The sequence below is a fragment of the Catharus ustulatus genome, chromosome 3 (genome assembly GCF_009819885.2).
Source record: "Catharus ustulatus isolate bCatUst1 chromosome 3, bCatUst1.pri.v2, whole genome shotgun sequence".
Lineage (NCBI taxonomy): Eukaryota > Metazoa > Chordata > Aves > Passeriformes > Turdidae > Catharus > Catharus ustulatus.
In genome coordinates this window covers 62,635,638-62,658,472 of record NC_046223.1, presented here as the reverse complement: position 1 = coordinate 62,658,472, position 22,835 = coordinate 62,635,638, and the positions used below count along the sequence as shown (strand labels likewise).

At 40.2% G+C, this 22,835-nt stretch overlaps 1 protein-coding gene across 1 annotated transcript in view; it reads left to right on the top strand.

The window, feature by feature from the left end:
* LAMA2 (laminin subunit alpha 2) overlaps window positions 1-22,835 on the top strand; it is a 290,666-nt gene that overhangs the window by 39,627 nt on the left and 228,204 nt on the right. The window contains exon 4 of the mRNA XM_033055719.1: window positions 4,356-4,598. Within this exon, the coding sequence (XP_032911610.1) occupies window positions 4,356-4,598 (243 nt within the window). The remainder of the gene's footprint in view (window positions 1-4,355; window positions 4,599-22,835) is intronic.

Here is a 22,835-nt window from a genome sequence, read left to right as displayed (position 1 = left end):
GAGGCAATCACAGGATGGTGCAGTGCTGTAACTTATGGAAGTGTTCCTACGACGTGTGCTTCATAGTTCTAACTGTGGAGACAATTACCAGTGAAAATGAGACCAGAGACTCATTTTGTTTTTCGTCTTGAGGATTATGTTGCCTATAATTTGGGAAAGGTTTAAAGGACTATTTAGACTGTTTTCTTCCCACTCCCATAATTATACTGCTACGGTCACATGAGCAGAACAAGTAGAAAAAAGCACCAGCTGTGCTTTGGTAGCTGTCTTAATGTCTTTTGCATGCTACCAGGCAGCTTGATATTGCTCCATTTTGCCATTTGTATAAGCAAGCTTGGGTGTCTAGGCTGCATTCTATTGGACTTGTACAGGTCCAGATGTGCTCTAAGACTCTGCAGTTACTGTGTCAATTAGCATGTGTTGGTTTATTGATGTTATCTGGAAAGTGAGCCAGGTGTGCTCCATCCATCGCCCCTGGGGAGTAGAAGTTCAGTGTTACAATGTACTATGAAGGTTGGCTTCAGAATACTGAACCATGGCACTTTTTTTGGTTGAGTTTTGTCACATTTGTTTCAACAATGTTGCATTTGACTTTAATAGTTTTCTCATGCCACTAAGTGCTGGTTTTTTATTTGCTGAACAACTCCATAATAACACAAGAGTGACTTATCTGGAGAAGGACAGTTTTCCAGCTAATTGGAAATTCAGTATTGTTTCCATTACATTGATTTGCTTTGAGAATAATCATACAACTGCCATTAATTTTAGTCTGTTGTCATTGCCAACTTGCTGAGAAAGCACAGTAAAAATGACGTGCATCATGATTGCTCTCTGCCTCATAGCACTGTGGTGAGCTCGTGGTGCCTGGTGTAGCTGAGTGAGCTGGGGCAATCATCCTCTTGTCATACTGAAGCTCTAGCTGTCCCCCAAAGGGAAGGTATTTTTAAAAAGCATGGATTAACATCCTGTACTGTCTTCAGCCTAGTCCTAGAAAGACCAAGGATAATATTAACCAGGCCATGTTTCTGATGCATGATGCTTTTAATGCATCTTGTCTGTAGTTAGCAGTAACAGTCTACTGATATTTAAAAACACTGGTAATTCCAGGTCTGTTTCTCTGTCTAGGAAGTTAGTGGGCTGAAGATATCTCAGCGCTGTCTTAGCGACTGGGACAGCAGTAGTCTGGATCAGGTAGAAAACTGTTGCTGAATAGTAGTTAAAACCAGTTCTTCATGTGTGTTCTTTTATTTACATTAAGAAGTTCTTTTTCTTGTCATATTTAGATTAAGAGAAATTAAATCCATTCCACTGTGATATGTAACATTTTGTTTGCTCTCAACTGGTTGGTTGTGTTTTGCAGTTTCATTTGCAGAGTATGCTAAAAATAATAGAAGCCAAAGGTATATATTAAATTGCAGTCAAGCAGTGAGGTATCTGAAGGCAAGAAACAAGGCTTCAAACACATTCTTAGCAAAATATGCAGGAGATGTTATTGGAAGAGGGCTTCAATATGAAAAGTCACTGCAAAAAGTTTCACTCTCCCACACAGCCTAGTATTTCAAAGCAAGCATACAGAAAGACTTCCTGTTGGTTACAGTGCATCCAAGATGTTTGGCAGAGCTAAATGCTTTTTATGCTGCATTTAACAGTGAGTCTTTTGTGAAGTTTTGCGAATTTTAAGACTTTCAAGAATAAAACTATATGTACACACACCTATGGTTATGATTTTATTGTGAGATATGTCCTAACCCACACATCTTCTACAGTACAAGCCCTAATAATGTGTTTAACCTCAGTTGTTATCCATTCAACATATATGGAACAGTCTTATGCTGAGAACTTGAGGTAAATTGCCTATGTATAATTTAAAAAGAAGTATTTAAAAGTACTGTGGACTGAAATCTCCATTCTGTGTTTCTTACATTTCAAAGAACTTAACTGAGGGGTGAGCAGTTTAGAGAGATGTATTAGTGTTTTGCTTGTCTCTGATTATTATAAAGAGTATTATTGATGCTGATCCATGATAGTTAAACTATAATTGTTTATGACCACAGTGGAATATAGCTGTAAAAGTGTTTGAGAGAGGAAAGGGGATTTCTGAAAGGGGATGAGTGGTTTTATGATTCCTGTTGGAACTGTGGAATAAAACACAGGGTTTTTTTAATTCTCTGGGGTGTTTATTTAATGCTATTGAAGAAAAAGATTGAGACAACCCTTTGAGAAGGTACAGTTACAGGCATATTCTTCAGATTGAAATAAATACAGGCTCATCCACTTCTTATTCCACTGAAAAACTTTGGCTGCTAGTGATTTACTTTCCTGACTGAAGTGATTGCAGCTCTTACCATATTCTCAGTATCTGCACAGAAGGCAGGAATGATAATTGGAGACAAACATTTTGTCTCCATCAAGTGTTCAGGAGTACTTGCTGTACTCTGCCACTTTACACATTTTCTATTTTACAGTAATACTGGTGGGTAGTAAAAACAATTTCTAATCTTCTCACTGTTTCTTTCATTGTTTACTGTCGGTATTCTTTCAGTAGCTTTACTGATTGTCTAAGCATTTGCAAGAGATTTGGTGTGGACCAAGCCTGGATCTTGCACTTCTATCTTGCAGTGACTGTCCAATAAAAAAAGCTTTCATTATTAAATCAACACTGCCATGATACCCTCTGGCATCCTCATGTGCAGACATGCAGCACTGCATCTTAAAAATATTAACTTGATATGTGTTCTGCTTTTCTAATAAAAACAGCTGTGTCTTTTCCTTGACTTCAGTTCTACTGCTGTAGCATATTAGTAGGTTAAAAACCAAACCAGACCTGTGTCACTGTGTCATTCTGCAATTGCAAATCTATTTGTGGCACACAGCAAGCATGTACACAGAAATAAGCCTTGATAAATCAATTGAACAGGCAGGTAAAATGGACTATAATGAGCATTGATTATATGCTTGCATTCTGTTTGTAGTGATATTTGATGTGTCTCTGTCCTGTAAAGCTTATTCATGGTCATAGTACTGAGTTGTGTGATTGAAACAATGTTTTATAGAGTGATTTCAACATGATGTGATTACCTTTCAATAGCCTAAAACGATGTTTTTTTTTAACGGAGATAGAGTTGTCAACTCTTAAATGTTGTGGAAAGTGTATGACTTTATGTGTAAATGCACATAAAGAAACAATCCCATTCCTACAAATTGAAAATACTTGTAAAAAAACTTTGCAGACATTTAGCTGAAATGGCAGTTTAGCAATTGTCTACTAAGCTATGTGAAACTTAGAGTGCTTTGTAATTCTATTTTCGGAGTATCTGTTGGCCTAATGCAACTAATTTTTTTTTTCCAGAGGTGTTAATGGATAATTGGTTTCTGTAGTTCTAGAGTTTCCATGCAGTCCAAGGCCATATTGCATTTCCGGGGGAGGAAAAAGAAAGTCAAGTGTTAGTGTATTTACTGTTTTTATTTTGCTAGGTATGAAGAAGTTGCAATTACAGTAATTTCACTAATACAAGCCGCACTGTTTTGACCAAAATTTTGCTCTCATACCGTGAAAGTGGCTAATATTCAGGTGCGGCCAATATGTGGATAATTTTCTGACATTTTCAACCCTGGGAGTGCAAACCAAGTCAGCGCAAACTGCAAAGTCGAGCTCCTGCCAGTAAAACCCGGCATTTACGCGGTTGTTACAAATTGATATACTCTGTTGCACCGTGGGTGGAGCTGCTCTGTGCAGGCAGCACAGGGGGTGGGGAAGGCGGGGCAGCTCTCTCCGCTTGGCCCTGCAGCTCGGGGGAAGCAGGGACAACTCTCTCCACTTGGCCCTGTGGCTCGGGGAAAGGCGGGTAGCTCTCTCCTGCTGGCCCCTGCGGCTCGGGGTGCTCTCGTCCCTGCGTGCCGCTACCGCAGGAGCAGGCAGGCTACATCCCCGGCTCCCATGACCGCCGCAGGTGCCGGTGGGCTCTGTGCCCCCCCTGCCACCGCGGGGCAGCGCCGGGCCAGGGTGACTGAGCCCAGCGGTGGCGGCGGCCGGCCCCTAGCAGCTCTGCCGAGCGGCAGCGCCGAGCTGGGCCACCCAACCCTGTTGGCAGCCCCGAGCCCTCATGACCTGAGCCGAGCCAGTAAACCCTGCCCTGCCGCGGTTCTGTTACTAATTGGCAACTTTGTTGCACGCGGGTCCTCGCTGCGAACACAGAACGGCTTATACTTGGGTGCGGCTTATTTATGGACAAAAAACAAAATGTTTGCCAACACCCGGCGATGCGGCTTATACTCAGTGCGACTTGTATTCGTGAATTTACTGTAAGTTCTTATTGTGTGTTTAACTGTATTTTAACAATTCTTGTATTTTTCAGGTTTTCCAGATTGCATATGTTATTGTGAAGGCAGCTAACTCCCCTCGTCCTGGGAACTGGATATTGGAGCGTTCACTGGATGGTGTGGACTATCAGCCCTGGCAGTACTATGCTATCACGGACAGCGAGTGCCTGACACGCTACAATATCCATCCCCGGCCTGGAACCCCATCCTATGTAAAAGATGACGAAGTCATATGCACTTCGTATTATTCCAAAATCCATCCTCTGGAAAATGGAGAGGTAAGATCAGATGGTGTTACATACAGAACACAGCAGAAAAAAATCTCTTTGGTTAATTGGCAAATCTGCCTTCAGTAGACAGAGTGTTCTGGCACAACTGAATAATGTGGAGACGATCTATGTACAAATTTTTAAAGCTCATCCTACATGGTCCTGTATAAATGCACACAAGGTTCAGTCTAATAAGAATATTCTACCAAGTAAATCAAGAAGTAAAAGGAGTTTAATCAGGTAAGCAGTTAGTACTGTCAGATGACTTCACATGCTTAAAATACGTTCCCTTTGTGAACAAAGGTGAGAATACTCAGAAAAATCATGAACTCTGAAGTCATAAAACATTAGGTGCATTTTCAATCCCTGTGTGTAAACCAGGATGTCAAATGGTAATGATTTTAGTCAGAATCTAATTTAATTCCTTAAGATCAGACTCTCTGCCCTTTTTATGCCTATTACTCCTTCTTTCAGAGGCCTCTGCTTTTGAGCCTAAGTCCAGGCACTTGAATCATGGACCAGTCATTTGTTCTAACTGAGGGTGTGGAAAAGATGTGGTGGGCTTAAGAATGAGAATCTGTGGTTAAAAGAGTAAGGCAAATGTAACACCTGTAGGTGAAAATGCAGCATTTTCAGTCACCTCAAATGAGAGGGAAAGCCATGTGTACCACATTCCAACTCTTTTCACGATTTTTTTCCAACACTTGCTATAAATGAAAGTTACAAAATGAAATTCTAGACTTAATATTTGTTCCTGTTATTTTTTCTGTCCCACTTTTTAATTATTTTTCTATAAATAACTGCAAAACTACTTCTGTTCCCTTAAATGTGAAGTAATATTCACATGCAGAATTGTTAAGTTATTTTTGAGTCCTGGATATAGATATGCATTGTTTGTTTATATTCTCAAAAAATTTCCAATGCCTATTTCAAAAATTGAAAACTTCAGCTTTCAGTGAAAATACCCTGTTGATACACTTAAAGATATTACCTTGAATATAAGAGTCTCAGATTATCAAGAGTTATCATATGGGAAATAATTTTCAATTGTAGGAAAAGTTGCAAGTATTTTGTATTTGTAGTTGTGCTTGTATCATTTGCATGGGTATTTGTTCTTGTAAAATCTAGCAGGAACAGAAAGTGATATTAAAAGAAATAGTGCTTATACATGCACTGTATTTCTTAACTGGTTCCAGCTGGGTGCTTTTGTAAGAGTGATCAGAACATGAGTTAGAAATTTATCATTTGCAAGGAAATTTTATACTTTCTTTGGGAGACTGTCTGCAAATGCAAAAGTAGTACAGTAATTTCACAATTATAAGCTGCACATCCGGGTGTTGGCAACTGTCTTGGGTTACAATACAGAGTGTGATAAAAGGTATCTATTCTATCACCATCTGTTGAGGGTGGGGGCAGTGATCCTTATCTCCATGGGAGATATTCTGCTAATGGCTCATCCATTGAAACCAGGCAGGGCATTGTTCTTTATCTTTTCACAACCCATCCTTCCTCCAGTGAGTCATTTTCTGCTAATGGCCCACTGAGTCCCACTGTGGGACAGATAAAATTACTGCATCCCATTGGAAGTTGCTACAGCCAGGGGGAAGAGCCCAACATTTCTTACCAAGATAAAAACAGAGGTTTTTGGACACTGAGGCAGCCCCTTTCTCCACTGGACTCCAGAGGAAAACCGGATTTCTCCACATCACCGCTGGACCTCCGGAGGGAAACTGCACCTTCTACAGGAGCACTGCTCCAACTGAATCACATCTGTCACTGCAGGAGGATGCAGCCACCATTTAATGGGACTGCTACCAACACTGCCTGACGGGGTGTCAGGTTGTACTGACTCTCTCAGGGTTTGGAGTTTGTTTCTTTGTAGTACTGTATTTCTATTTTAATTTCCCTAGTAAAGAACTGTTATTCTTAATTCCAGTATTTTTGCCTGAAAGCCCCTTGATTTCAAAATTATAATAGGTTGGAGGGAAGGGGTTTACATTCTCTATTTCAAAGAGAAGCTTCTGCATTTCTCAGCAGACACCTGTCCTCCAAACTAAAACAGCAACTCTTTGTTCTTTGTCCGTATATAAGCCGCACCTGATTATAAGCTGCACTTCAGGTTTGGACCAAAATTTTAGTCAAAATGGTGCGGCTTATAATCATGAAATTACTGTAATTAATATAACATTGTTCCATTTAATAGTCTATCCAATTCTCTCACAGGCAGATATTGATTCCAGTACTCTGCTGTCATGGTTAAACCAGTCAGTCTCTGTTCTTCCCTGACTGACCTAAACAGCCAAGAACTGTATTTGTCATGCTGGTATATATCCATGACTGAAACATTGGCTTAAAGCCTATTGAATTGAGTGCAACTTAATTCTGATTTTAAGTGTGCAATTGACAATATTTATTTGGGCCTGATGTGCTCTATCTTTGACTTACTATGTTACCTACATCCGATATGAGGTTTCTGTAGAGACAAATGTGACTTTGAAGGGAGGAATGCATCTGTTCCACTTCACTTGGCCAAGGGGAGTTGCTAGATGCAGGCATATTCTATGAAAGGCATGGGATAAACCCTAAATTAATCTTGCCTCCTATAGGTAGCTATTAATCTGTAATAGAGGGAAAACAGCTTGAAATGAAAAACCTGATTATTAACCCTTAGAGTAATTGGAAGAGTATAATTCCATGTGGACTAGTTATCTTATATTTTTAACAATACTCTTCTCATAAGTAAACCACAAGTTTCAGCTGTCTAAGTAGCTGAAGGCTGCATTATGAAGTATGTAGCATTTACAGAGAATTAACCCAGGTTAATTTGCATGTTTTGTCTAACCTGTAACATGAAAAATAACACTTCTACCAATATCATATTTACAATAATTTAACGAATACAAGCTGCACCATTTTGACTAAAATTTTGTTCCCACATTGGAAATGTGGCTTATACTCAGGAGCGGCTAATATGTGAATAATTTTCTGACGTTTACAACCCCAGAAGTGCCAGCCGGGGTGCCGAGCCAAGCACCTGCCAGTAAAACCCAGGATTTTGCAATTGTTACTAATTGGTTACTGTGTTGTGCGACGGGTGGGGCCAGCTCAGCGCCAGCAGTGCGGGGTAGGGGGGAGGCAGGGGAGTTCTCTCCTTCAGGTGGGGGGCTCTGTGCTGAGATCCCCATGGCTCGGGGAGGAGGCTGGGGCTCCATGCTGCCATCCCCGTGGCCCGTGGGGTAAGCGTGGGGCTCCTGTCCCCACCTGCCACGGCAAGAGCAGGCAGGCTCCGCCCCTGCCCTCTGCCACTGTGGCAGGAGCAGGGGATGCTCTGTCCCCACCTGCCACCACGCGGCAGCGCCGAGCCGGGGTGAGCGAGCCCAGAGGCGGCAGCCAGCCCCGAGCGGCCCCACCGAGCTGGGCCACCTGGCCCCGTCAGCAGCCCCGAGCGGGCCGAACCTGCACAGCCTTAGCCGAGCCAGTAAACCCCCCGCCATGCCGCAATTCTGTTACTATTTGGCAACTTTGTTGCATGCGGGTCCTCGCTGCGAACGACAGAGTGGCTTGTACTCGGTGCGGCTTATTTATGGACAAAGAACAAAATGTTTACCAGCACCCAGAGATGTGGCTTATAGTCCGTGCGGCTTGTATTCGTGAATGTACTGTACTTGCAGTTGTGTTGCTGGTGGTATTTGGCTCCTAGTCTTTCAGTGGAGCTACATTTGTATATAATTTATCTTTGATTCACAGAACACATTACTCTCCTGGAACAGGTATTGTGGTCATCTTGCAAGACTGGCAGTTATGAAATGTAAATAAAGTGCTTTTGCTTTAAACCCCATGAGCTACTTAGGCATGCTGTTCTGGGGTACACCCTGAAAATCTGATCAAGTGCACAAGGAACATGGTTGGCAAGCCAGTGCCAATGTCAAATGTGCATCTACAATACTGTCTGAAGTTAAAAGTTGTCTAAGTTGTCATCTTAGAAAAATCAGAATATGTTCTCCTTGTGTTCTTTCAGTGAACATGTAGTCAATTACCTGATTCATTAGCATATTTTCAGAGATGTACATTCTGAGCCAAATACTTTTGTCGTTTAATACTATTCCTATTTGGACCAGTAATACTATTTTGACCAGCCACAGAATTAGAACCAACAAAGCACAACAAAGTCAACCAAACAACAACAAACAACCCAATGTGATTTATCATTAGATCTATGTAACCAGTGCAAGTTTAAGTCAAATGGGAACAAGTAATCTATAGGCCAAGGATTATTTGCAAAAGGTAATTTTGTTGAGTGAGCTAATGGAAAATTGCACAATGACAGCTTCCAAATGAGCAAAAACAAGGAACTCTCAAAGAATTTTCTCTAAGCATGAAAGATTCCTAGCATTCTGGTTTCCATATGAAGCTCACAGTGGTATAGAGACACACTGTTTTTCTAGCTATCACAGTGGCTGAGGTAGACTTCTAGCAAAGCTGTTTTCACAGTATCATGGAATGGGGAAGAATGGAAGGGACCCCAGTGGGTCATCTGGTGCAAACTGTGCTTAAGCACAGTGATCCCTAGAGCATGTGCCACAGAATTGCCTCCAGAGAGTTTTTGAAGAACTTTAGTAAGGTAGATTTAACCTCTCTGGGTAATTTATTCCAGTGCAGCCACTGCACAGTAAAGAAATTCTTCCTCATGTTTGGTACGATCTCCTATGCATCAGTTTCTGCCTTTTGCCTCTTGTCCTAATGCTCAGCACCAGTGAGAAGAGCCTGGTTCATACTCTTGGCATTGGCCCTTCAGATATTTACATGCATCAATGAGGGTGCCTCTGTGTCATCTCTTCTTGAGGCTGAACAGGCCCGGATCCTTCAGCTTATCTTTGTAAGACAAATGTTTCAGTCTCCAAATAAATATAAAATCTAAAGCTTCCCAATACAATAATTCAAACAAAAACTAATGTTCTTCTGCGTATCCCCGTTCCAGAAAAATAAAAAAGATTAGTTCACTTAATGAGTTATTTGTTATCTTTTACTGAACTGCTGTTTCTTGTTTTAATAGTGATTAAAATTTTTTTGCACTGAGTAAGAAAGCGCCATCTATGAAAGGGTTAATAACTGGTGCTAGGCATCTGGTGTTTTCAGGTAAATATGAAGGCTTATTTTGTTTTCATCTTTAAACACTGTATAAGAATGTAGTTTCTTTGTTTCATCAGATGCTCATTAGTTCGAAAACTAAGTTAGGGGGTTACCATAGCGGTTTTTTTTTTTATTTTACTTACACAGGAGCCTCTGATGTTTACATCCGGCTTGCACCTTTTTAATTGAAATGTTTCTTCTACGCTGGAATTTGTTTCACAGCCTCTTTACCTTGATGACTAGATAAATGTAAGGCTCTGAACATTAGCCTTCGGTGTTGTAATTTTATTTTCTGAGGCATACTGAAAGATTTATCTTCATAAATACTTGAATTTGCGAATGTTGTGTATGTATTTTGATCCATTGAAATCTTCCCTCTTCTTGCACTTGTTTCAAAGCTTGAAAATTTCAGGTGCACTGGATTATCACTGCAACATGTTAGGAAAATGTATATATTTTCATAGAAAAATGACCCAGTTTTGTAGAAGTAAAATTGGAGGTTACAGTAGGAAACAGCGTTCTTTGAATATATGTGAATTTAGAGTGTTTTATATAGGCTAAGAGAAAATAAATGTTTAGGTTAAAAAAATTGTTCTGTTTTTAATTCAGTATCAGTTAATTCTTTCAGGCAAGCAGATATTGAAAGTCACATGCAATGAAGAGTGGAAGAAAAACCTATTTAATCTGGTAGGAAAGTACAGTAATCTCACGACTCTAAGGTGCACTTCCAGGTGTCAGCAAATTTCCAAACTCTTGCCTATATATAAGGTGCACTGGACTAAAAGGTGCATTTTTTTTTTTTTTTTTTTTTTTTTTCGGCAAGGATCCACCGCTGGCTCCCCCTGCGCAGTTGCTGGCTGTGGCACTGCCTCCACCTGGCAGCCGTGGCCCAGTGACCCCGTGGGCCCCCCTCCACCCGGCTGCTGCAACCCTGCTGGCTCCTCCTGTGGCTCATGACTCGCACTTTGGGGTTGGCAAATTTCTGACCTTTGTCCATATATAAGGTGCAGCGAACTGTAAGTTGCACTTCCAGATTTGGGCCAAAATGGTGCGCCTTATAGTTGTGAAATTACTGTACTTCCTTATACTAAGAAGGCAAAAAGACCCTCCCTATTCCTGGCCTCCCCCCTTACCCCCTGCAGTATTCTGGGAATCATTGAGTTTTTCTAAAATGTAGCTTTCTGAAAGCTTAAAAATGGAGAGTCAGGTGGTGAATTTATTTCCCACCCTTTAAAATCATAATTGAAATACACAGTTGTCTCCCTTTCTGTCATCATATAGAGGTGCTCTGTCAAGGTTGATTAAAAAAAATTATAATTTCTGATGGTGCAGAAGGTATGTAAACTTTAAGGGAAAAGAAATCATTCCCTCTTAGCGGGCAGAATCTGTTGTCAGAAGATGCTGCCACAAAGGATTTTTCTGCAGTTTATTAGACTTTGGGTTATACAGTGACAATGAAAAGATGAAATCTCAGGATTCAGTAAATATTTCCTTGTAGTGAGTAAGAGAAAGAGTCTTTGATTGTCCTGTGACTTTCAGATGTTATTTTCAGTTGCTGAGAATGCCCTACCTTGACACTTAAATATAGAAGAGTTGAAGGATATTAGCCCTGTATTTGAAGGGAATTAATCTGATTGTAGTAGTGAGAACGACACCTAATAACAGTATTTCCAAAACGTTTATCTAGATTCTTTATATCAAACACAGACCTTGGTGTTGCTTGGTTCTTTTCAGCCAGAAGCATTTGTGAAGCAATCAGTGTGACCAGATGGTTGATAAAACAATATTGGTAATGACTATTGATTTATTATTTAAAGAAGTAATATAGTTGCACATCTGCTATGTTCCATTGCACGCCACATGGTATTTCCATGTTCAAAGGTGAAAATTGGAGGTTGAGAGACTTTGGCAAGAACTGTTGGTGAGAACAATAGAGTTGAAGGTTCTCAGTCATGATGTCCTTTAAAAAAATTTTTTTTTGTCTGCTCTATGGTTAAGGCTGAAACAGAGGACTATCAGGGAGCAGAGTTATGGTGGAATTAAGTAACCTATCTCCTTCACATTCTGCGATAATTATTTCTATCACTGCTATTATAGTGGTGATAACAATACTGCAGTGAAGGTGATATTTCAGTTCTGCTCCTTTAAATGCTTAATCTCATAACTTTATTGTGATAGCAGCAAGATAACTGTATATAAAAAAAAAGGAAAAACAAACTGTGGTAGTAAAGACAAAACTTGTATAAGCATGTTCACTAGCCTTTATTTTTCTACAGTCAAGTGGAAGTTCAAAGTGCGTATTTACCATGTAAAGAAGAAAAATAAACAGGAACAAGTGCCTTGACAGTATTTTTTTGTTCACTTGTTGCCATAACACTTCAATGCTTACACTGTGTCCCTTTTTAAATGCATGCCTCAGGTCCCTTGGAACCTCCCCCAGTGTACTTTGCTGAGCTTGCCTCAGGCTGGTGATACTTCGAACATTGAACTCTAGTATTTCCCAATGTTTGCATGCTAGTTTGCTTCATAACATTGTGCTTGTCCTGTTTGGTGGAGCCTTAGTGGTTCACAGAGAAGAAAGGGAAGAAAAACTTAGAAATGGTCTATAAAATGTGTTCCTCTCATAGCTAGATTTAGACTCTGATAATGTCAATGCTAAGAGGACAGAGGTTCTGAATTTTGGAAGTACAGTAATTTCATGACCATAAGGCGCACCCCCCGGGACTTGGCAAATTTCGCAACTTTGTAGATCATATAAGGCGCACCGGACTATAAGGCGCACCTTTTTTTTTGCGGCGAAGATCCGTGCTGCGCGCAACAAAGTAACGAATTAGTAATGGAATCCCCCATCATGGCGTTTACTGGCATGTGCTCAAATTGGAAACATTTTAACAGATTGGTGTAACTTTTAAATGCAACCCCAAGCACCCTCCCCGTGGGTGGGGCCCGACACTCCCACCCGGTGCCAGCTGGTGAGGCCAGGCTCACGGCTACTACTGTTCAGGGTGGCCATGGCTCACACTTCGGTGTTGCTGCAGTTCAGGGCGGCGCTGCACTGCCTGCCCCCTCTCACCCTGTGTGGCTGCTGCTGACCGGGGCCTGGGTGGTGCCTCTCAGCCCACGCAGACGCTGGGGGCTGGGAGTGGGGGGCTGGGTGGTGCTTCTCAGCCCGTGCGGCCGGCAGGGGCTAGAACCAGGGGCTGGGACCGGGGACCGGGCAGTCCCCCTCAGCCAGCACGGCCGGCGGGGGCTGGGACCGGGGACCGGGTGGTGCCTTTCAACCCGCGCGGCCAGCGCTGGCTGGGGGCTGGGCGTTCCTGCTCCCCACTCGCGGCTGGGCTCAGGGCTCACCCTTTTTTTTTTTTTGCAGTGAGTAGCTGAGCCACGTCTAACAAAGTAACGAATTACTGGCAGTTTGCAAACATTGCTGTAACCTTTAAATGCAGCCCCAGGTGCCCTCCCCGTGCCGGGGCAGGGGGCAGCTCCCTCCCTCCCTTTGCAGCTCCTGCTGGCCGTGGCCACCCGCTCCTGCCTTCGCTCGTGACTCGGCACTCCCGCGGCACCGCCCCCCATTGTGGCTCGCACCTTTGGGTTTGCAAATTTTGCAACTTTGTACATCAGATAAGGCGCACTGGACTATAAGGGGCACTTCTGGGTTCAGGGGAAAATTTTACTCAAAAGGGTGCACCTTATAGTCGTGAAATTACTGTAGTCAAAATTGAAATGTATTCAATTGCAGACTAAGAAATTTGAGTTGGTTTCTTATTTTTTACTCATACAGATGCTACACTGTTTCGGAAAAAAAAAATTGTTTTTGAGTTTGTGAGTTACAATATTGATGCTGCTTTTATAGTTCCTATTTTTAGATTGATCCTCTCCTAACATGTATTCAGTATCTTGTTTCTATTGCAAAATAATTTTCTAAAATCTGAACTCCGCTTGAGTGAAAGTAGTAGATGTGTTTTCAAATGCATAAGATGTAGAAAAGGCATCAACAGTAAAAAGTAATGCCAGTAATATCTTTGTCCATGCCCTCAGCTGCAGTTACAGTAATTTCACGAATACAAGCCACACCATTTTGACTAAGATTTTGCTCACAAACCGGAAATGCGGCTAATACTCAGGAGCGGCTAATATGTGAATAATTTTCAGACATTTACAACCTCAGAAGTGCCAGGCAGAGTGCCGAGCCGAGCAGCTGCAAAGTCGACATTTCGTGATTGTTACAAATTGTTACTCTGTTGCGCCATGGGTGGAGCCTGGCTACCTGCAGGCAGCACGGGGGGGCGGGGAGAGAGGAGGGAGAGCTCTCTCCTTCCCTCCTCTGCCGCAGCCCGGGGGAGAGACGGGGGGGGGCCCCGCGCTGCCACTGCCGCGGCCTGGGGAGGCGGTAGGGGCCCGGCGCCACCATTGCCGCAGCTCGGGGAGGAGGCGGGGTGCTCCATCCCCGCCCGCCGCCGCGGGAGTGAGGGGGGCTCCGTCCCTGCCTGCCACCACGGGGCAGCGCCGGGCCGTGGTGACCGAGCCCAGTGGCAGTGGCTGCTGGCCCCCAGCGGCCCCGCCGAGCGGCAGTGCCGGGCTGGGCCACCTGGCCCCATCGGCAGCCCCGAGTGGGCCGAGCCTGCACAGTCCGAGCCAAGCCAGTAAACTCCGCCCTGCCGCGGTTCTGTTACTATTTGGTAACTTTGTTGCGTGCGGGTCCTTGCTGCGAACGACAGAGCGGCTTATACTCGGGTGCAGCTTATTTATGGACAAAAAACAAAATATTTGCCAACACCCAGAGACGTGGCTTATATTCAGTGCGGCATGTATTCGTGAATTTACTGTACCCTAGGCATTTCTTAAGAGTATGCTAAATTTCCATATATTTGACTTGTTTCTGTACACCTCAGTACAGTACTTGTGGTTATGGTGTATATTGTCTTGTACCAGTATTAAGTTGCTATATTTTCACTGAAAAAAAGGACCATATATAAAAAATAGATAATAATCTCTTATTAATGGATGAAACTGTTCAGAAATTTAAGTGAATTCTATTTCCAGTATCTCAGTTTAGACAATGACATTAGGCAGAGACTAATGAATGCAGTCTGACTCAGAATCCAAAATAAGGATCAACTTTTTTCAGCTTGACATCTGAAGAGGGAGAATAACAATAATTTTAAGCAATTCAGATTTTTTTCCCTAAACGAGGAAAGGAAGTTTTTATTGTGATTGGCATGAATTGTTCCATGTGATGCAAAATGAAAACATTTATTTGGTCATTTCATTTTTATTAAATGCAAAGACAATGAAAATAAACTTCAGAAAACTGTGAATGGGGTGCATGTGACAGTTCTTTGCCTAGAACGCAGAAGAAAGCTTCAGCAAGTAGTGATCTTATCAGATGCAATCCCTGCATCCAAGATGTTCCACTTCCCAAGTTTTTAGTATACTTTGAGTATAGTTTCATTTTCTAAGAAATAATGAGTTAGGTTTTCTCTGGACTGAAATCCAGTCCCATCCAGTATAGCATCTCTCTCATTCTAATTTTCCATCTTAAAATGCACAGTCAGTTTGTTGCAGTGATTAGTACTAGGGACAACCAACAGGATCTGCAGGTAAATGATGATTGTTATTAAAGATCTTCCCACTGAAGTCAAAGTAACTTTCAGATCAAGTCTGCCATAAAGGCTGTCATTCTCATTCAGTGTTGCATCACTTCAGAGATTGAACAGTCCTTGCTTAACACTCTTGGATTATTCATATTTTGCTCTCCCTATTGGTTTTGATTTATATTTTCTTTGCTTCCCCTCCCACCCCCACCTTCTGGCTACAGCAGTTTCAGGAAGACTTCTACTCAAGCTATGGTTTTGGATACCATTTTTTTAAAATATATTTCTAGATTTTTTTGATACCATTTGTATATGATTGCTCTCAGTGAAGTGACGGTGATAACTTATAAGTCTTCCTTTTCAAGTGCTTTGAAAAGATGTAGCAGCTTAGAAGGTTACTTGTGTCAACCAAGAAGGAATAGAATATTGATTTTCCTCCAGAATTTGGGCACATAAGCTTTCTGCTGCTCCAAAAATTTCCATTTAGAATAACTTAGAAAGAAATGGTTTACAAAAACAAATAATCAGATTAGAGGTTTGGACAAAGATTTGGTTCTACTTCATTTTTTTGCATTTGGATTTTTGTCTTTTTTTTTTTTTTAAATATTATTTGGCTTAGTACAACTATGCTTGAGTATCTGATCTGAGAAAAAAAAGAACTTTAACAAATGGCTACCAAACAAATGGAAACATCTTAAATACTGTTTACAAAATGGTATATTGCCTCATTAATGTAAAATTAACATCTCCTGTTTTTCTAATAGACATTGAAAGATATCTGAAAGGGAAAGGCAAAGTAAACATTTGAGGTATGTGCTCAGTATCATAGGAAAGTATTAAAAACACAATTTAAGACAATTTAATTTATTTTCTTATGCATGATGAGAATTGTTTTTGCAATAATTTATACAAAGCTTCTACAACAAATTTTACAATTTGATAACTTCAGAATGACATTATAGCAGTATTCACTGCTAATTTTTGCCTAGGAAAAAGGAAACTTAAATAATATTTTCAAGTTAATAGTTCATACTGAACTTGAGTTTCTGGTATTTAATACTACCGAAAAAGAGAATGGATGTAAAATATGAAATATACTTTTTAATTGTGCTGCAAAGAGGAAAAACATGTGGAAAGCTGAGTATAAGTAGTGTTGTAGCCTCCCACTATTGTCAAAAAAAGAGACAGGATATTTATTGGTACATCTGTGTGGGCCAACTTGGAATGAAAGTTTCTTTTGTGTAGTTAGACAGCTCACTTTTCTGTCTTGGCACATCTTCTCACGGAGCAAAAACTGATGTTGTAATTTCTACCATTTATTGGAAGAGAAGAAAAACTGATTAATTATATGAATCATAACACTTAAGTAATGAAGTTATAATATGCAAAAAACATAATATCCAGACTAGTCTTTCAGTTTGAAGTCAAATAGATTAGATTATTTATCTTTTTTTTTTAGGATCCATTGTTTATTGACCACTGCTGAAAAGAGATATTGCATGTCTTTATGTAGATATGTGATAAATTTTCCAAATTTTAAAAGGAGGATTCATGCCTGTAAATGTATTTTATAACTCAAAGTACTTTGTCAGCATTCCAAAGGGAACTTGTATGCTTAAGTGTTGTTATTTACTCGAATGACCCGAATTTCTCTTGCTGGGTTTGGTAGCAGATTTTTGGACAGCAATAGATTTCATTCTGTCAGCAATACAAGAGTAGTGGGTATTTGATAAGGATTTTTGGTCTTCTGTTTGATTAGAGGAACTGAAGATCCATTGTGGGTAGGGTTTTTTGTTTGTCTGTTTTTTGGTTTTGGGGGCTTTGTTTGTTTTCTTGGTTTTTTTTAAATTGGTTGTTACCGTGCAAAATTACTGGGCAAAATAATTGCGAAATTGTCATTTTTTTTTTTTTTTTAAAGAGGAATTTGTTAAAATCTGGGTGGACTATGTGAAGGAATAACTTTAATTACTGAAATCTCATTGAAGCAGAGAGATATGGATATGTCAACCTGAGGCCAAATGTAGGTATGCTTTCAATGTCAGTGCAAAGAAATTGTAGAGAAAAGACAAAAATGATGTAGTCTGCCTGGAATTTTCAGTTTAAATGGTAAATGTCACAGAAATTCAATAGAAGTTAGTCAAGTAAGCACTATGGACCATTGGACGAGTTACTCAAAATTCAAATTAATCAAAAATCAAATTATTTGATTGAGGTCTGGGGTCAAGACAGACTGTCTCTGTCAGAAAATTGGTGTATCATGCCTGAGGAAGAGTAGGAAAAGTTAGGACTGCAATACTACTTAATCAAGATGGTGAGAATACATAAGGAGGCTCTGAAGCAAAAAATTAAGGCAAAAAAACCACTATAGTGAAAACCAGAGCTATTGTTGGCTTCTCATAGGCTGGAAAGTCACCAAGGGTGATTTTTAAATCCCTTTGAATGTTTCAGAAAGCAATATACTGGCACAACTAAGAATAGGGGATGCAATTCAAAATGTTGTGAGAAGATGTGCAAGGCAGGATAGATCAAAATACTATTATTTAAACACTCTTCTGTAAAATGACAATAATAGTCTCACTATTTAATGTTAAGAAAATTTGAAAGAGTAAAAAACAATAAACCAGTCCCTGAGGGTGGAAATATATTTTTGTTTCCTTTAAAAATTTGTAGGAGTTTGAATGCTGTTTTGAAAAAAAATAGATCTTAGAGTATCAAAACAGGTAGCAGCATAAAATACCTGAGTATAAATAAGCATTAGAAACTGAAAGATGTCATATAAAAGCAAGGAAAATAGGAATTTTGCAAATTAATATAAAAACACTGTAAGGAAAAAGAAGTCAAGAACCCAAGTGCTGCCGTTTCCTACCAAAGAAATGTCTGTACTGAAGGCCTAAAACATTCAAAGAGAAGCATTTTCAAACATATGAGAATTATAAAGCTGATAGCCAAATGAGATGTAATAGGAGTGCCAAGGACAGCAAATCCATAACAGGTGGGTTCTGTGGCTTGAGCTTCCTATGGAGGAACATAACAAAGTAGCCACAGTAGAGCTTTCCTTTGTTTAAGAAGTTGGAGGCTCTTCTGAAGGAAGAACAGATCCAAAAGAACAGTTTAAAGGCCTTGGCAGATTTGTTCCCCGACTTTTATTTGTGATCACGTTGTGGGGGATATCCCTGTGGTCAGCTGTCCCAGCTGTGTCCCCTCCTGACCCCTTAAGCACCCCCATGCTCCTCACCTAGGGAGGCAGGGTGAGCAGCTAAAAGGGTCTTGGTGCTGTGCAAGTGCTGCTCAGCAGTAGCTGGAATATCTCTGTGTCCTCAACCCTGTTTGCACAGCCGCACACAGGGTACTGTGAAGAAAATTAACTCTGTTCCAGCCAAAACCAGTGCACTAGTTGACTATAGAAGTAATTTTATGTCACATATCATAACTGAAATCTGAAAAATGCAGACAAACATTGCAAAGTTTGACAAAACCCTGCCAAGTGTAGCTTTTTGTAATTAATATAAGCGCTATTTTTGTAACTTTCCAACAATTAATCACAATTGGAGTAAAGAACAAAAAGTGCATTTCATGCATGTAATTCTTTAATCTCCTGTGTTTTACAGAAGATTTCTGATTACATTCTTGGCCTGGACTGTTCATTCACTGCTACTTAGGAATGGATTTTTTCCCTCCCCCGACTTTTTTTCTAGTAGCTGCTGTAAAGTATCTCCAAAGTCTGAAGTTCAGAGTTGGGGAGGTATCAAAGTTTCTTGTATTCTACAACTGAACGTCCTATTAATTCTTTCTTTTTAAATCATTAGAAATGGTTTTAAAGGAAATGAATGCTTCTCATTCATGGGGATCCCACTTGGTTTTCAAAAGCATTCATCGGTTTATATTCCAAATGACATGACACAGGTTTTGCTAGAGCTTTCATTCCAACACTATACAGTAATTGTAATGAACTTTTCCACACATAGATTTCCATCACAAAAAAAAAAAAAAACTCAGAAAACTTGTGTTAAAATTGCTCCACTCTAAAATTCTTCAGAGTTGTGGTTCAATAAAGGAATGCTGCATCAATGTAAAGCACATTACCACAGTTTATGTAATGATAACATTCAGGAGCAGATGTACTTGTTTACTGTTTGAACAGCTTAAATCCTCACATTCTCCCTCTTTTACATCAGCAGTTGTTTTTGGCAGCCATTTGCAACTGCTTACAGCTGTTAAAAGTTCCTGTGGATTTTCTTTCTGCTGGTCACAATACTGAACTGGCAGTAATTTGTCTGTAATTCCACAGTATCTCATTCAGGAGGAAAAATGTAGTGTGAAGTGCTATGAGTTTTTAGGATAATCATACAACGAATAAGGGAAATAATAAAATCTTTGTAGGAAAGTGGGGATGGGTGTTTTTTAGGTGAGTTTTAAAAAATATTGTTTGGTTTGACAGACATTAGAAACATTTTAGTTAAATCTGAGGATCAGAATGCTTTTGATTATAATGTCTGAGAAAACATAATTTTCCTTTTTATTTATTTGCAATTACTTGTCTCATTTATGATCACTGTCCAAAAAGAGGTGTACTGCTTTGAAAAGTAGTAAAGAAATACACATTTTCTGTAATGTTATCTTGCTTCAGTGCCTTCTTTAAAAATAGCATAATTTGGATATTAATGTTGTGCTGTTTGACTGCTTTTAGAGAATGTTCAACAGACCGCTAGATTTCATCCTTTAAGCCAAGAGGTGACCATGTTTAACTCAATAATGCCTAGGTATTTCACCTCTGCTTGATCAGAACTCAGATTAGCATAATTTTCAAAACTGCTTTGCAGCTACAGTTGCATCAACACCAACTACCTTTTTGCTGTCTTAAGTGATGAAGTCTGACTTCTAAGTACACTTAGAAGAGCCAGTAGAGCACAAACCATCATGGTTGTGTACAGTATGCCAGGCCTTGCATCACACAGACTGTGGTAGACATAAGTGTTGCTTAAACTACAGCTTGGTTTCCACTTCCATAAGATGGTTACAACAAGAAAATAAAAACTTAACATTATATAAACATACCTTCAAGGTAATCAAATTTCTTATTATTCTATGATTCATTAATAACCATTTATTTGACAATGAGCAGACTGTTTACAAGTATGCAAGATGATGTCTTTGACAAATTGTTTTTTGTCCAAAAATGACAAGCACGAGACTTTCAGGACCCATAAAAAAGCAGTGGCTTGAACAGGCAAGTGAAATTGTAAAGAAAAAATGACAAAAGCAAGTTAATCAAAACTGAAGCAATGAAGCCCTGTTTAGCTGAAGCTGTAGGGTATAGTTGTCAATGACACAATGGTATTTGCTAAACAGTTTGTTAAACTGACATTTGCCTGTATTCTTAGGGGGAATGAATTAGTTGAGATACAATCTGACATGCATAGCCCTTGACATTTTAATGCAAGTTTAAGCATTGCATTTCAAGTAGCTCTTGCAATCATTAGTGAGGCACAGAAGGGAGTTGTGCTTTCACTTACTAAACCACTAATTTATTGAGATAGTGAGTTGTTTATTAGAAATATAACAAAATTTTCCAAATATACCATTTCTTATACACAATTATTATAAATACGTACTTATGAAGAAAAATTGGATGCTGAGTTCTGGCATATGCTTCCATCTACTATTCTAGTTGTGAAATCAACTGTAATGATAGATTAGGTCTTGCACTAAGAAAGCTCACAGAAACTTCATCTTTAGGGATTAAATATAAGATACCAAGAGATTAATTAATCAGCAGTAATTTTCCATCTGATGCAAATGAGCTATTTGCAACAGATAATTAAAGACAGTATTGGATAGGAGAATTATGAGAGCTACTGAATCACCTGTTGAAAAATTTATTTTCAACATTGTTCATCTCCATACTGATGTGCTTGCATAACTTGAGAATGTAAATCTTGATGTACTTGTCCCATTAGATCATTTTAATGCTGACATTTTTGTCTTCTCCACTCCTGATTATCAAGTTGCAAGATCTTTTTTGCAGGACAGGAACTTTTCTTTCCTGTATGCTGCTCTCAGAGATCAGATTTTAGGGAGACACTCACCTTTCTTGCCAATAGTTTAGGGTCAGACCACTGCCTTGCACAGAGTGCCAAGGTTGAAGCCCTCAGTCTTGATATGATGTACAAAATTAACTACTGAGTATTTGAACAAAGGGAGTTCTTTACCACTACTAGCCAAAAATTGTTGTAGGATGATGTTACCAATCCATCCTTGTAACAAATTACAGTAAGTAGCTTTCTCTTTTTATGAAAAAATTAAGTCTTTCAGTTTATCATCAGTGAAAAGTGTATTGGCTAGTGGTGCTGTTTTCTTGAAAAGAAAGTGAGCATAAAAACTCCCTGCCACACAGCTGGGGGTTTTTATATCCTACAAACAGCTTGAGATTGATTGCACTCAAATTGCTTGGCAAAGTAATGGGCTTCAAATACCAAAGCTTTAAGTAGAAAAATACACCACTTGGATTCATGCATGACTATTTAAAATTTGTATGAGAACATGGTACATACATAAAATTCTTTAAAACTTTGTTAAATTGTGTTAATTTTAAATAACTCAGCAGTTGATAATATACATTAATGCCAAATGGCAGCGTTTTTACTGTTGCATTAATGACAGTGACAGCTAACATGATGAATGTCTGCATATGAGTTTATGCCAGAAACACACACAGGAGAGGTGGAAAGAGTGGTTTTAGTGCTCAGCCATGGTGGTGAGGCACAGTCTGGGCACAATCCTCAGCACTGGCTTCCTCGACTTCCAGTACAGCAGAGCCCTCAGCTCAGGCTGAATTCCAGAACCAGGATGCAGATTTTAACCTCTGAGACTGTGACAACTGTCTGGGACCTTGCTGAGGTTGAGGGAGAAAGAGGGAGTGTCCTTGCCCTCAGTACAGGTGACATGTTTGGGTATTTGTGTCACCAAGATAAGGACTGCAGAAGGATGTCAGTAGACATCCAGTAGAGTGCACAGCATCAGAGGTGACAAAAGTGAGTAACTAAGTTTTATCTGGCACTCTGCAGCCTGAAGCTGCAACTGTTCAAAACAAGAGAGGTGGGCAGGGTCTGTGCCTATTGGTTCAGAAATGGAGACTGCCATGATGGTGAAAACTGCAAACTGGTGACTTCTGACACCAGGAGAGGGGCCTCTTCTTTGCCTGAAGATGGGCAGCTACATGACAATTTAGTTCCTGGTAGTCTGTAGTGGACTGAGAGCTCTGTTGAATGAGATGTGAGCCAGCTGTGCCTACATAACCCAGGAGCATTGGGAGGAGGCTGAGTGGGAGTGGGGGTGTACTCTACATAAGCCAGCAAGGTGCTCTTGCAGGCAATGAAAGCCAAGAATATCTTGGGCTGCTTTAGTCAGACAGTCACCAGCAGGTTGAGGGAGGTGATGTGAGCACACCTGGAGAGCTGAGTCCTGTTCTGGGCTCCTCAGTAATAGATATGGCCATGTTGGAACAAGTCCAGGAAATGTTTGG